This window comes from Chelonoidis abingdonii, chromosome 1 (genome assembly GCF_003597395.2).
Source record: "Chelonoidis abingdonii isolate Lonesome George chromosome 1, CheloAbing_2.0, whole genome shotgun sequence".
In the NCBI taxonomy this organism is placed as follows: domain Eukaryota; kingdom Metazoa; phylum Chordata; order Testudines; family Testudinidae; genus Chelonoidis; species Chelonoidis abingdonii.
In genome coordinates, this window is record NC_133769.1 from 48,507,291 (window position 1) to 48,523,861 (window position 16,571).

At 39.9% G+C, this 16,571-nt stretch overlaps 1 protein-coding gene across 5 annotated transcripts in view; it reads left to right on the forward strand.

The window, feature by feature from the left end:
• The window catches only part of ANKRD26 (ankyrin repeat domain containing 26), a 190,418-nt gene that overhangs the window by 29,372 nt on the left and 144,475 nt on the right, over positions 1 to 16,571 (forward strand). For 4 of the 5 annotated variants that reach the window (XM_032786496.2, XM_075065465.1, XM_032786497.2 and 1 more), the window contains exon 6: positions 7,917 to 8,065. The exons of the other annotated variant lie outside the window; for it this stretch is intronic. In XM_032786496.2, coding sequence (XP_032642387.1) covers positions 7,917 to 8,065 — 149 coding nt within the window. The remainder of the gene's footprint in view (positions 1 to 7,916; positions 8,066 to 16,571) is intronic. 5 annotated transcript variants of the gene reach the window in all.

Here is a 16,571-nt window from a genome sequence, read left to right on the forward strand (position 1 = left end):
TGTATTGTCATATTTCAGAACATAAGCCAACTAATAGCTGATGGATATTAGGAATAAAATTCCCTTAAGGATGGCAATTCCATGGTTGTCTGCAAGAACTGGCCACTGTCAGAGACAGGGCACCGAAACACTGGTCTGATCTACTATGGCAATTCCTATTTTTCTAGAAAAGAACAAATATATCCATAAAGTTTTAATCATCTACCCCTATCAGAGACTCTTGCAGGCTTCCTAAGGTCCCTAGGGTATCTGGCTGTACCCTTACTGATCCCCTCAGTTCCCAGTGTCTTGTAGGGTTTCTTGCCATTTCAGAATTAGGAATTCCTCATAGCATTGAGACAATAATACTTAGGTTTTTTTTTTAATGAAGTAAAAAAAAAAATTGTTGAAGTTTTAACAGGTTTAGAAAACCTTGCTGAGTAAATATCAGAGACTAAATTATTACTAAATTTTAAGCCTCCTGATCGTACATTTGTTACAAAATGTCAACAGAATAGAGTTAAATCTCGTTTCAGTTGCACAGAGGGACTAGGCACGGATGTCTGTTTTCTCCTTTACTTTTGCACTGGCTATAAATCCTTTTGCACAGAGAATAAGGACAAATAAATCTATCAGAAGAATTAAACTTGCAGTAACACATCAGAAAATAGCTTCATATGCAGTTGATGTAATATTATTTTTTATCTAAACTAAAGATTTCCCTAAAATTAGTTTTTAAAGAAATCTATGAGTTTGGGAAAGCATCTGGATTTAAAGTAAATTATGCTAAATCTGAAATGCTAGCTAAAAATTTGCCAGATTCTGAAAAGTAATTCCTTTAGAAAACATTTTTGGTGCACATGAGCAACAAGTTATATAAGATACCTGGAAATTTAGATCTCAGATAGCTTAGAGGAACTCCAAGATTTAAATGTCAAACCACTACTTCAGCAAATGAAAAAAGATCTGGAGTGCTGGTGGAAGCATGCAATTTCTTTTTTTTGGAAGAACAACCCAGTCAAAATGAACATTTTTGCCAAGGATAACTTGTTTCCAAATCTTTCTGTGATCATCCCAGATTAGACCCCAGCCGGATTTTCATAGAATATTAGGGTTGGAAGAGACCTCGGGAGGTCATATAGTCCAATCCCCTGCTCAAAGCAGGACCAACACCAACTAAATCATCCTAGCCAGGGCTTTGTCATGGGGTTGTTAGAATTTATGTGGAATAAGAAAAGACCAAGATTGAGTGCAGATACAACTCTACCCCAATGTAATGCAACCCAATATAACATGAATTTGGATATAACGCAGTAAAGCAGCGCTCCGGGGGGCGGGGGGGGGGCAAGGCACAGGGCTACACACTCTGGTGGATCAAAGCAATTTCGATATAGCGCGGTTTCACCTATAATGCAGTATGATTTTTTTGACTCCCGAGGACAGCGTTATATCGGGGTAGAGGTGTACTTTGTACAGACCCATTAAACAGGCTGTGCTATTGTGACAGACTTTTGTTACCAATCTGTCTGAAGGCATTAGTTGATCAGGCTGATGCCTCAGGATCTTTTCAGGGAGGAGATGACAAAGCACACCAAGGGTCTAAGTTTAAAGCTTTATTGATAAAATAATAAAATAACAGTAGAGTGTGCTGGGAACGCTCTCACATCTCTCAGGGGAAGAAAGAAAGCGTTAATGCCTCAAGCCCTAACCCACTTTCATACTCACACACGCACGACCCAGGTTGTCCAAGAATCTGCTGTGCTCTCCGAGTTGCGTCATCTCTCAGGAGGATCTTTAAGTCCTGGGCTCATTCGCTTTCACTGTTCTCGCTGTTATCTCTCCAGCTCTACTTAACTTAGTTCTTCTCTTTTCACGGCTGGGCAGTTGCTGATTTATTTGAGCCCATAACCTTGGGCTGGGGCCAGCGTCTTATCTTCAGACTGAGCTTGCTAGCTGCAGTGTTGAGTTAATTCGTTCTCTGCTCTTTTCTTCTGCTTTCTCCTTTTTCGGCCTCCTGCAACTTACAGAGGAAGCTTCCATTCCCCACTCACACACCTTTGACTCTCCCCAAATGCTTTGCGATGTTAGCAACAGCGTTGGCAATATACAGTGCTGATCTGCCTTCCCAGGGGACTCCTTGGGGTGTGACACTACCCTTTCCAAATATTCTGTGGTAATGTCAAGCCAACCAGCTAAAAGAAATAGTGTATTGAGGGCTCTCTAACTCAGCCAAACACTGGCTGTTTATTGAATAAGAAAATTTTGGCCATGTAAACATTATTTAGGCTACCATTGATTGATTTAATAAAAAATTATTCCCACTAGAAATTTATACACATCCTTTAGCAAAGGCTACTCTATGGATTTATGATAGAAGTAAATAATTTATTTTCCTTCACTGATGACACCCATTGCAAATAATCCAGATCTTAACCAGAATTGTGAATGAGAGAGCTTGAAGGATTGGGAGAGCCATGAAATATATAAGGTTGGCCTGCTATTCAGTGAAGAAACTTTTCTAACTTATTTAGAGATCAAAACTAACTTTAACTGGCCTGCTCTCCTATTGTACCAATACTTTCAAATTAGGCATTATGTTTCTCAACATTTAGAAGAGCTGTTTTATATAGAAAACTAAATTTAATAGACGGAGTGGCATCTGGTCAATTAAAAACAAAATTATAACTAATTTATATTAGGGCTGTCAAGTGCTTCCAAAAATTAATTGTGATTAATCACACTATTAAAAAGATTAATTGCACGATTAAACAATAATGGAATACTATTGAAATATTTTTGGATGTTTTCTACATTTTCAAATATATTGATTTCAGTTATAACAGAATACAAAGTGTACAGTGCTCAGTTTATATTTTTATTACAAATATTTGCACTGTAAAAAAACAAAAGAAATAGTATTGTTCAATTCACCTAATATAAGTACTGTAGTGCAATCTCTTTATAATGTAATTTGAACTTACAGATGTAGAATTCTGTACCAAAAAAACTGCATTGTTTTATTTTTGAATGTAAAACTTTAGAGCCTACAAGTCTATGACATTGATTCCGTATTCTTTATGAAAATATGCTTATGCTATGAATATGATATAATTGAGATGTACTTTATGCTAGATGGGCCTTGTAAGGTATCACTGGGAAGGTTATAATTTACTGAATGTAATTATCCAATTTGTATGCCTGTATCATTTCTGTATCTGAAGTTAGGAATTTTGACTATGTATCTCTATATCAACTATGCTACTTTGGGTGATGTCCGCTGCTAACACTTCAGATACAGCAATGGAAAAGCCAGACAGGGCTGATGGCCCATCAGTGAGGACAATGGACTGTGAAAAGGCTTGACCTTCCTGTGGATGCTCCATACTGCCACTGACTCATGGATTCTGTGATACAACATAGTTAGGTGACCTGGTCACCTGATATTAAACTCCATCTTGGACTGCTGAACTCTTCCACTGCGAGGTGGAGGAATCGAACAAAGGATTATAGAAATCCTGTATAAAGTGGGGGAGGAAAACAATCAAGGTCTTCAGTTCATTTCTCCTCCACCTCCCCACCCAAAGAAATACTTGAAAATGCCTGGAAACAAAAGGACTGGAAGGGGGAGAGGTGAGTGGAGAACTGCTTGTCCCAGGCTGGAAAGATAGCTGGCCTGTGAAGAAATCTACCTAAGACAATATCTAGGGTGAGGAATTACTCTTTATAACCAATTTCTTTAGTGACTCAAGCTTAGTGTTGTGCTTTGTTTTGTTTGCTTTGTAATCTGCTTTTGTCATAAGTGGATAGGTAAGGTAAGGGTTAATTTTCTTTTACTGTAAAGGGGTTACAAAGGGAACCAAACACCTGACCGAGGACCAATCAGGAACCGGATTTTCAAAGTAAGGGTGGGAACCTCTTGGAGTTTTTGGCTTTGTTCTGGTCTTTTTGTTTTCCTCGGTCTGTGGTAACAGCTTTTCTTCTAACTCCATCTTCTTTTCAAAATTTAAATACTAAACATTACTGGTGAGTACAAAAGGAAAACACAGTAATCGCTGTGATGTGCTTTTGATTTGTATTGTAACGGTGTTGATTTGCTGGACTGGTTTAATTGGGCTAATTTCTTTTAAATCAGACTGTTTATTCATTATTTTCTATAAGCAAAGCCTGTATTGAATCTCTTAATGAGTATTATTCTTTTGTAATTTCTTTTTTTTTAGATATAAAGTTTCTTTTGTAAACTTGTGGGAGTTTCTTTTCCTAGTGAGGCAAAGGGATAGAAATTTCTGTACCAGGTATCTGTCTCCCTCACGGGAAGACAGGGAGGGGGGAAGGAAGCCTTACATCTTGTGTTGACTTTCCTATCGTCCCCAGGGCGGAAACAGGCTACGGGGAAAGAGAGAAAGAATCACTTTAGTTTCCCTGTGTTTGAAACTGTCTCTTTGGAGAGAAAGGAGACAAGGTTTTCTTGGTATTGTGATGTAAAGGAGATTGCATCAATGCCCTCCAGTAGCTCAGAGCAGGACGTCGGAGAGAGGGAAGGGAGGGGGGTTTTTCCCTTACCGGTAGACTCAGATTTCTGAGTCGTGGGGGGTCTTCCCAAAGGATGTTGGGGAGGCCACAAAGGGGGTCCCCCAAGGAGTATTTGGGGAACCCAGGCTGATAAGATTTAGGCTCTTATCTGGTGGCAGCGAAGTAAAATCCAAGCTGGTAGTGAGCTTGGGGGAGGTTCACAGTAAACACTCAGATGTTGAACTCTAAGTCCAGATTGGAGACAAACGTTTACCACATGGTGGCAGCGATGAAACGTTTACCACAGCTTTGTTCTGTTTGCTACCTCTGTACCACTTAAAATTCACCTTTTGTAGTTAATAAACTCATTTCTTGTTTACAATATAACCCAGTTTATGTAATTTCTAATGGGAGGGGCAAGAAGTTGTGTATGTCTCCCTCCACATTGAGGGTAGGGGTGAATTTCATAAAACTTATGGGTTTGTACCCTGTTAAGGGAGTGGGCACCAAAGTGCTGGGCAAGCCCCTAAGCCTGAGTCTTTCCAGAGCAGATCTCTATCTCTCTGTGCAGCTGGGCATGGCTCTGCCTATGTGATTGGCTGGAAGAGGCTTGTGAGCCTAGTCCAGCAAGACCAGGTAAAGGGGACCCAGGCTGGCAGAACAGACCGACTCAGTGGCATCCTAACACATCTGCTGGCATGCGGGGGGCGGGGAGGGGGAGGGAACTGTAAGAAACTCCACTCCATCCTGTTTCTTTTTCAGCCAATCACTCAGGCAAACAAATTTGTTTACATTTTCAGGAGATAATGCTGCCTGCTTCTTGTTCACAATGTCACCCAAAAGTGACAACGGGTGTTCTCAGTACCCTGTTGTAGCTGGTGTCACAAGATATTTACATGCCAGATGTGCTGAAGATTCATATGTTCCTTCATGCTTCAATCACAATTCCAGAGGACATGCGTCCATGCTGATGATGGGTTCTGCTTTATAACAGTCAGAAGCAGTGCGGACCAATGCATGTTCATTTTCATCATCTGAGTCAGATGCCACCAGCAGCAGGTTGATTTTCTTTTTTATTTGTTTCCGCATCGGAGTGTTGCTCTTTTAAGACTTCTGAAAGCATGCTCCACACCTCCTCCCTCTCAGATATCGAAAGGAACTTCAGATTCTTAAACCTTGGGTCGAGTGCTGTAGCTATCTTTAGAAATCTCACATACCTTCTTTGCGTTCTGTCAAATCTGCAGTGAAAGTGTTCTTAAAATGAACAACATGTGCTGAGTCGTCATCTGAAACTACTGTAACATGAAATATATGGCAGAATTAGGGTAAAATAGAGCCGGATATTTGCAATTCTTCCACGAAGAGTTCAGTCACAAATTTAATTAACACATTTTTTTTAAACAAGTATCACTAACGTGGAAGTATGTCCTGTGGAATGGTGGTTGAAGCATGAAGAGGCATATGAATGTTTAGCATATCTGGCACGTAATTACCTTGCAATGCCAGCTACAAAAGTCCCATGTGAACACCTGTTCCCACTTTCTGGTGACAATATAAATAAAAAGTGGGCAGCATTATCTCCTGTAAATGTAATCAAACTTGTTTGTCTTAGCGATTGGCTGAATCGCTAAGTAGGACTGAGTGGATTTGTAGGCTCTAAAGTTTTACATGGTTCTGTTTTTGAGTGCAGTTATGTAACAAAAAATAATTCTACCTTTGTACATTGCACTTTCATGATAAAGAGATTGGACTACGGTACTCATATGAGGTGAACTGAAAAACACTGTTTCTTTTGTTTATCATTTTTACAATGCAAATATTTGTGATAAAAATAATATAAAGTATGCAGTGTACGCTTTGTGTTGCAATTTAAAGGAATATATTTGAAAATGTAGAAAAACATCCAAAAATAAATTTCAATTGGTAATTGCATTGTTAAACAATAGAATAAGTGTGATTGATCGCAATTAATTTTTTAAATCGTGATTAATTTTTCCAGTTAATCGCATGAGTTAACTGCAATTAATTGACAGCCCTAACTTATATCTTTGCAGACAGCTTTCCTTTAAAAAAAGAGAGAGAGAAAAAATCTGTATATAACACATTTGAAAAAGGACCTGGGTAGGCAAATTATCCCAGAGGAATGGGGTTTGATCCGCAAAAGAGGACCAGAAACCTCAGTCTGAAGCACAATAAAATAAATTTCCTTTGAATTACTGTTTCAGTGGTACCTCACACCAGTCAGGTAAAAAATATAGAGAGATGGAATTGGGATAATGTTGGATAAATTGTGGTGAAAGAGGAGATTTTATGTATATATTGTGGACATGTCCAGTCATTAGTACTGGAATGCAAATGTAAGTAAATATCACATATTGTTGGATATTTATTACAAAATGATACTTTGGTAGTCCTCCTGGAGATTCTTGCAGAAATGATCACACTGGAGGAAATGAAGAATTAATCTCTCATCTGCTAGTAGCTGCTTGGCTACTGATAGCCATTCCTTGGAAAAACAAAAATAGTCCAACCAGAGAGGAATGGTTTAAAAAATGAGAGGTGTTTGTTATGAAAAATTAACACCAATTATGTAGCCAGCAAAATTGAGAACAAATAGATACTTAGATATTTGTATATTTTTTTATTCAATACTCAAAGTACATTCAGTTGCATAACACCCCAGCACACCTGTAATTTTTTTTCAAATATTAAGATTTGATAGACATGCCTGGGCCTGTTAAATATGTGTCATCAGAGATTTTACTCAATTTAATAGTCACTAGGAACAACATGTCATAGGTGTTGTAATGATATTCTATAAATATGGTAACATCCTGTTAAATATATTCCTGTATAATGTCTCTCTTAAACAAAAGCTCATTATTATTTTCTTTGATATTTACATGGAAAAGACTTGCAAACCTGTTAATTCTTCCTAAATAAATATTTTAGGTTTGTTTGACCTTTTTTTTTTTTTTTTTTTTAACATTAGAAAGTCTTTGTTTTAATTGCCTAAAGGTTTCAAAAGTGCCTAAATCCCAATAAAAGTCAGTTACATGCTCTGGAAAATTTTATTCACATTCTCCATTAACTCACACCAAGAAAATCCCATCACACCAAGATTATGATTCTGCAATTTGATCTGTATTTGAGGAGCTGCATGGACATCAGTGGAACTCCATGCATGTATAAGGGTCTGCTGATGCAGATCAGATTTCAGGTTAGGTATCTAAATTATTAAAATATATATTTAAAATGTTAAAATTTTAACTGTAAACTGTAACAATAGCCTCTAATACAGTGAAATATTGTACATAATCCTTTTAGACCCCACCATGAATAATGGATGTTACTGTTCTAGTAAATATTATATATTTAAATGTCATATTACTGTTTCCATAATGTGTTTTCTTTCTGTCTATGGGTAGTCTTAGTAAACAACTTTCTGAGTATGCCAACTGGAAAAATGTAGAAAAACCTTTTCCAAACAATACAAAAGGCATGTCGGTGTTCAGCAGTCCAGACAGGGTTGGAGATGTTGGTTTTGCTTTGGGAGCACCTGCTACAGATAAAGAAGGTAGGATTGTTCAAAAAAAATTCAATTAAATGAAGAGTCAGTAGCTACTTTACTCACATCTTGTTAAAACTGTTTTTAGTCATCCAGCAAAGGAAAGAGAGTGACCAACCTAGGAAGTTTTGTACATGCTGCCATCTTTCATTAGTTGGCTATGGATCTGAGCAGATTCTTGTTGCACCGCCTGTGGCTGGTTGTGATCTGTCTTTCCAAAGGATTGCAGCCTCCTCCCCACTAGCTCTCACTAGGATATATACAAAAAAAATTCTGCTGTTTAAAAGCATGGGAACTGAAATATAATATTTGTTCAGGCAAACAATTTTTCCTGCTGCTTATTCACTTCTGATATGGTGAATCTGCTTACAGAAAACTGCAGATTAATCTATACATTAAGTCAGGAGATTTCTTCTTTCTGCAGTAAGGAAGGTGGTAGAGAAATTCAGTATAAGAACACATGGCTCTATATTTGGCTTCCACTAAATTTGCCTGGGGGTATAATATATGTGCAACCTTAATTAGGCTGTTTAAAATAGAAGGAGTGGGTTAACTTTTATTTGTCACCTTCAGTCACAGTTTTCTGTTTGTCATAGCTAAGGTGTTGTGAATTTTTTTTATGATATTACAGAGTATTATGGCTTTGTGTAACAAACTCATAAACAGGTTTTGTGTCTACATTATGTCCTTTAAAATAATTAGGTGCATTGTTGGACAAAGCTTTGCTTTGTTTTTGGTTCTTACATAATATCATTTTGTAAACTGATGTTTAATTTAGTTAAGTAATGCACTGAGTAGAAACACAAATTATGAATAGTGACATGATTAGGAAATTATATTTAATATCTTCATGTGGCAAAAGAAGCCATTAAGGAACTTACAAAATCTAATCTACAACTACAAGCCTCTGAAGCACTAAAAATAGATTTCATAAACAAAACGTATTTTCCCACCTTGAAATCCCCCTTTACCATGTAAAGTACAAACAATATAAATCACTCAGGTTTATTATTTTAAATTAAGATTTCATATTGTTTGATATTAATATATAATCATTAAATGTAACTGTGGTGAGTGGACACAGCTGCTCTCATTCAAATGCAGCAAATCACACAATTTTTGAAAATTTTGAGGAAGTATGTGAGCAAAGCAAAACACAGCAAGCTCACCCTTACTCTCCTTTTTCCTTTCCCAAAAGACTAAACCAAATTTAGGACCAAATCCTGTTCTAGCCCTGCTTAATGTCATGGAGCTGTACTCCTTGGTCCTGCCTGATTCTGTATGTGGAGTGCTATATGTGCTGGTATCTCGAAGAATTAAATCTTGTGTTTGGGGCTGCACACACCGCCCACGCACAAATCAAACTGTAGTTCCCTTCCGGAAGACTGTGATGCGGCTCCTGGCCTTGAGGGTTTGATGGCTAAAAGCAGTGCACATGGCTACTGATCCTGTAGTGAGAGGTTTCATGACTTACAGTCACACATGGAGTTTGTGTGGTTCAAAGAACAAAGCTATAATAGTTCCAAAGTGGAGCTACTGGCTGGGAGGGAAGGATGAATCTTTGGGCCAAATAACACCTCCATCTCCTGGATAATTACTGTTGTCTGTGGGACCACCTGGTATTGCTTTTACAGATAAACAGAACATGAATGAAGACTTATCTTAGTACCCACATACTGTACATACCTGAATAAGCAGGAAAGAATCCTGTGGCACCTTATAGACTAACAGACGTTTTGGAGCATGAGCTTTCGTGGGTGAATACCCACTTCGTCCAATGCATGTAGTGGAAATTTCCAGGGGCAGGTATATATATGCAAGCAAGCTAGAGATAATGAGGTTAGTTCAATCAGGAAGGATGTGCCAGACTTGTACCCAGAAGTCTCCTACTGCAAGACAAACCCAAGAAAGAAACCAACAGGACTCCACTGGCCATCATATATAGTCCCCAGCTAAAATCCCTCCAATGCATCATCAGGGATCTACAACTCATCCTGGACAATAACCCCACACTTTCACAGGCCTTGGGTGGCAGGCCAGTCCTCGCCCACAGACAACCCGCCAACCTGAAACATATTCTCACCAGTAACTGCACACCGCACCATAGAAACTCTAGCTCAGGAACCAATCCATGCGACAAACCTCGATGCCAACTCTGCCCACATAGCTACACCAGCGATACCATCACAGGACCTAACCAGATCAGCCACACCATCACCGGTTCATTTACCTGCACTTCCACCAATGTAGTATATGCCAGCAATGCCCCTCTGCTATGTACATCGGCCAAACTGGACAGTCTCTATGGAAAAGGATAAATGGACACAAATCAGATATTAGGCATGGCAGTATACAAAAACCTGTAGGAGAACACTTCAACCTCCCTGGCCACACTATAGCAGACCTTAAGGTGGCCATCCTGCGCGCTGAGCTTCAGTTCATCTGCAAATTTGACACCATCAACTCAGGATTAAGCAAAGACTTTGAATGGCTTGCCAACTACAAAACCAGTTTCTCCTCCCTTGGTTTTCACATCTCAGCTGCTAGAACAGGGCCTCATCCTCCCTGATTGAACTAACCTCATTATCTCTAGCTTGCTTGCTAGCATATAATATATACCTGCCCCTGGAAATTTCCACTACATGCATCTGATGAAGTGGGTATTCACCCACGAAAGCTCATGCTCCAACACATCTGTTAGTCTATAAGGTGCCACAGGATTCTTTGCTGCTTTTACAGATCCAGACTAACATGGCTACCCCTCTGATACTTGTTACCTGAATAAAAACATTACAGCTGAGAGAAAAAGGCTCAGGGAAGAGTATACCATCCCTCCAGTTTACTGAGCCGAGGTCTCAAGGTTCATTTTTCTTCTTTGGTTGTGTTGGGACTTAAATGATCTCTCCGGACCACTTCTCTCCTAATGTTGCATTTCTGAAGCAGTTAGTACAGGTGTGTGATGGCACTGACTTGTGGAGATGCAGAAGGGCTCTCTGGAGATAGGACATTTATTTGAGTTCTTGGTCTCCTGAGCAGCTCTGGCAGTTGTGACTGAAAAGCAGGCATGCACCTTGTTCTGCATACTCAGGATCATTCACATTGTTGCAAAGCCAGAATAATCAGGAATTGGGATCTAACGTGCTTTCTGGAAGAGATTAGAATTTGGCTTTTGAAGTCTTTGCAATAAAAATAAAAGGAGGTAATTTCACCATTTGTCCTTTAGTTGAGAATATGCTATTAGATCAGCAGTTTGTCATATTCTTGTATATGCGGGAAATCTCATGGCCCATTTTGGTCAATTTCACATTGGCAGGATTTAAAAAATCATAAATTTCATAATTTCAGATATTTCAATCTGAAATTTCAAGGTATTGTAAGTGTAGGACTCCTGACTAAAAAAGAGGTTTTTTTTGGAGAGGGGAAGGGGGTTATTATAAGTAATATCCTTATTTCTGCACTGGCATGGTATGGTATTGCCACCCTTAGTTCTGCGCTGCTGCCTGCAGAGCTGGTGTGTCAGTCAGTGGTGTAGCCAGGTTCTAACATCAGGGGGAGCGAACACATAAAAAAAGGCGCCACTCAACATATCAAATTACTAATTACATGCTTTTAAATTCATTATACATATTTATTTTCTACTTAAAATAAAAACAGAAGAATGATACTGTTTTACAAGTAAGTGAGCCCACTTGACAAATTTTATTGTCCTTGGGTCTGGCTTCCATCCCCTCTCCAACTGTTGCAGTTGTCTGGAGGTGCTTGCCCTCCACGACTTCTTCATTCACACCTCATTCATTCAACAGTGCAATTGATTAAGATTTAGGGGAAGATCTTGTTCTACTGCTAGCAAAAATACATTTTTCTTTTCTTTTATTCAATCCTTAAGGGCTATAACATTTATACTGAGATTCAATGCAAAGTTTCTGCATGAGGCTTTGATACAATTTCATGAAAACAGAGGTCTCACGTGGGTAGACCCACTAAAGGTTATATGAAGAGGCACAATGTAAAGTCATATGAAAATTATCAGAGATTTATCTACAGAAGCCCATCATTGGGGAGTGATGGGGGGGAGAGGTGGGGCTAGCGGGCCCTGTTGCTCTCCTGTTCTGCAGGAACAGAGGTGACTCTAGGTACCAGAGCCATCAATCCATCACCTCTCTCCGAGTGTACCATTCAGTCCAAAAAATACAAAAACAAAAAAACCTCCCAAGTTCCATTTACTGCAGCAAAATGTCTTCAAAAGATCAGAGAAAGGTATTACCAGTGACATGCACAGAATATCAACTACTAACCCATTCGGGAAGGCAGTGAGCAATTCCAAGTGGCTGAAGGCTTAGTGCAGACAGGCGAGAGATGCCTGAGAGCTCGAATTAGGTCTCTGGGTTTTATTGCTGGAGCTTACATTGTGGATAAAAGAACCTGTGGTAAGGGGTCTGGGGAGCACCCCACCAACCCAGATATGCAGGGGGACTACATGATATGTGAGAGGGATACACTGGGGGCCAGGCCATCTTCTGTGCTGGTGTTGGGGAGGGGGCTGATCCTGGATGTATTTTTAATGAAAGGGGGGGAATCAGATTCACTCATCTATGAGTGTAACCATTGGGTAGGCTGTGGGAGTGCAGTGCCCCCTAATGACTGGTTTCACTTACTCACAGCCAATGAGGTAGTTCCTTTGGCTCCAGAGGCTACAGGTCCAGGGTACAATCTCTGGGACGGGGGTATTGTAAATATAGCATTTAAAGCAGCCAGTCTTGCTGCTGCTAGAGAAAATTCAGCTGCCATCTTGGAAAGCGTGGGGTACAGTCATGATCTCTGGAGCATTTGCCATTCTTTAGTGGGCATCTGCAGCTTAGGGGATGGGCTTCTAGATAAGGGAACAGACTGGGTCTTGGGAGATGTAGGTTCAGTTCCTGCCTCTGCCACAGACTCTCGGGGGGACCTTGGATGAGTCACTTAATCTCCCTGGGCCTCCGTTCCCTGTCTGTAAAATGGGGATAATACTCCATCCTCTGTCTGTTTGGAGTGAGGGAACTGTCTCTTACTAGCACAATGGGCCCTCATCTAGCTGGAGCCTCCAGGAGCTACCTTCCTAATACCAGAAGGGTTTTTTCAGACCATGTAGGCACCCTTCCATAAAGGTGACCTGAATGGGTGGAACAAGAAGGGGTCAGATGGGGTATAATCCAGAATTCATTTGCCACTTGTGGTTGTTTTGCATGTCAAGTCATATTTCTGCGTTTCAGTGTCCAGACTATACAGAGTCTCAGGATATTTTTATTGTTGCATTTTTTTAGCTGTCTCTGCTAGTTTTAAGAGACTTTCTCAGCTTGTAATAATACGAGAAAATCAAATTCTCTTGGTTTCCATCTCGAGAAGAAAATCAGAGGCCTGATCCTGTATTTTTTGTGGAACCAAGACTTCTGTTGAAACGTTGGGGAGTTCTGAGTGCATGGAAAATGTTGGACAGTGGTCCACCACACAACTCAAATTTTGACCCATGATTAGATTTGTAAAAACAAGGCCAGCAGAGAGATTTAGAATGAATTTTTCTGAGCATTCTAATTGAAACAGTTTGGGTTTTCAAACAAATAAAGGTTCCCCTGCAGTGTTTGCAACCCAAACTTCACAGCCCTGTGAACTCGACTGTAAACAGAGGTGGAACTGACTTTATTGATTTTCCCTTGTCAGCATTGAGAGAAATGCAACAATCAAACAACATAAATAGTGACAGATGAAATGGATTTTTAAAAGGCTTTATGTTTCTAATATTAAGTGTTCTTTCCTACCAGATTGTTGTTTTGTTTCCCTCTGGCCTGGCCCCACCCCGACTCTGGCCCCTCCCCAAATCCCCGCTCTGGCCCTGCTTCTTCCCCAGCGCACCGCGTTCCCCCTCTTCCCCGCTCCCTCCCAGGCTTGCCACGAATCAACTGTTTCGTGGTGCAAGCGCTGGGAGGGATGGGACTGAAGCAGAACCCAGCGGCCCACTCAGGGGTGTAGGCAGAGCGGAGTCGGAGGTGAGCTGGGCGGGGACTGAGGGACTGGGCTGCTGGTGGGTGCTCAACACCCACCAATTTTTCCCCATGGGTGCGCCAGCCTCGGAGCACCCAGGGAGTCAGCGCTTAAGGTGCCACTTTTGGAGAATGTGATCAGTAGGGGAGCCTGGCCTCAGTCAGTAGCCTCCCTCTCTGGCCACCCAGCTCTTAAGGCAGCGCAGAAGTAAGGATGGCAATACCGCAACCTCCTCTAAAATAACCTTATGACCCTCCTGCAACTCCCTTTTGGGTCCAGACTCCCAATTTGAGAAACACTGGTTTTCCCCCATGAAATCTGTATAGTATAGGGAAAAAGCACATAAAAGACCAGATTTCACAGGAGGAGACAAGATTTCAAGGTCCGTGATGCATTTTTCATGGCCATGAATTTGGTAGGGTCCTTCTCATTAGCCAGTCTGATGCTGCTGCGTTTCAAGCACCAAGTCGTTATTGTAGTGAAGGAGTGTGATTATCTATTCCTTGTTATTTCTTTCTTTGCCTTTCTCTGTTTGCAAACGGTTGTTAGTAGTGAAGAAAGTAAGTTTCTTTAAAGAAACACATTGCAGGATTCCTTATCCCAAGGCTGATAGGCCTCCCCTTTCTCTTAAGGTTTTTTTGGCCTGTGTAAGATGGATCAAGAGCTAGATCCTTACTTGCTGTTGAGCACCATCCTCCACCTACTTTAAATACTGTTATAAAAACAGCCATGAATTTGTCTAAGATTGTCAGAGGAGCTCCCCATAGGATTTTGCTTCATCAGCAGTTGTTCTGTCTCATCTCTGGATCCCAATGATGCCTCATTGATGTATCCTTTCTTATTCACACCCTACCTTCCAGTTGTGTCTGGTCAGATGTCCAGGTGGTGTTTCAACAACTATTTTTTTTAGTGCCTGCTTTGTTGCATTGACATCATTAGTTTTAAGTCAGTGAGAGCTGTGGGGTACAATATACCTGAAAATCAACTATGTGTATCTCAAGTTGGGCATTTAAGAACTGAAGTACCCCAAATTAGTGGACACTTAAAACAGCTTAGGCCTTTGTATATCATGATCATTCTCATTTGTAAGGTAGGGAAAATGATCCTCAAAAAACAAATAGGACAAAATGGTTAAAAAAGATTACATTTTCCCCCAACTAGCTCCCATATTTTTAAACTGCTTTAAGGTCCATAAACTGCACTAGAGTGGCAAAGTGGTACAAATAGTTGTAGGATCAGAAAACTTCCTTTTAATTTTCCTGGACAGATGACCTGAATTAAAATAGATAAAATGGAATGAGATTTTAATATTTCTCTTTAAGAGCTATACTCTGTAAAATATGTGGAAAGTAGAGTCACTGTAGTTTAATAAAAGATTGGGGGGGGGGGCGGGGAAGAAAGCATATAAGGAATTAGAGAACAATTTGATGAGGTTCAAAGACCAAAAAATGCCCCCACTTGCCACTTTGTCACTATTTCCTTACATTCTTCTTGTTGGAAAAAATGTTCAGAAAACTTGAAATTCTTTTTGCATTTTACCATGTCTGTTTTAATGTTTTAAATTTTTATCAAAACAATTCTTTAATGTACTGTTTTGATTGATCATTGCCAGATTCAGTAAAAACTCCATTTGGGCAGAAAAACATTTGATTAGAATACAAACTGTGTACAGGTCATGACAAATTCTACTAATTTTTAGTATCACTTTGTAATGTAAATTAAGCTAATGTTTTACAAATTGTGATTGATTAGGCACTACCTTATCTCAGAACCTGTAAACATCGTTTATTTTGTTTATTTTGGGGATCCTTAATGTGTACCAAATTCATGGCTGTGAAAAATACGTCACAACCGTGAAATCTGGTCTCCCCTGTGAAATCTGGTCTTTATTCTACCGATTTTATGGGGAAGACCAGCGTTTCTCAAATTGGGGTTCCCAACTCAAAAGAGGGTCATGGGGGAGGTTTGCAGTGTTGTTATTAGTGGGAATACAGTATTGCCACACTTCCTTCTGCGCTGCCTTCAGAGCTGGGAGGCCGGAGAGCAGTGGCTGCTGGCCAGGCACCCAGGTCTGAAGGCAGCACGCTGCCAGCAGCAGCGCAGAAATAAAGGGTGGCAGTGCCATACCATGCCACCCTTTACTTCTGCGCTGCTGCCTTCAGAGTTGGGTCAGGACCTCTACAGTTATAACACTGTGAAATTTCAGATTTAAATATCAGAAAACTTGAAATTTATGATTTTTAAAATCCTATGACTGAAATTGACCAAATGGGTTGTGTATTTGGTAGGGCCTATTAATGTGCCTTAATTTTTCCTTATTTAGCTGTTTAGTCTCTTTAAAAAAGTCTTTAAAAGACTGTCAAATAGATTAGTCAAAGATAATTACCAAATTCTAAGTTCATTGCTCTGTCAAAAAAAAAATATAACTTTGAAAGGCCATCATGTTTATAGTGCTTGCCAAATAGCATGTCCATGTTCCCCTGCTATAATCTGGGGATGT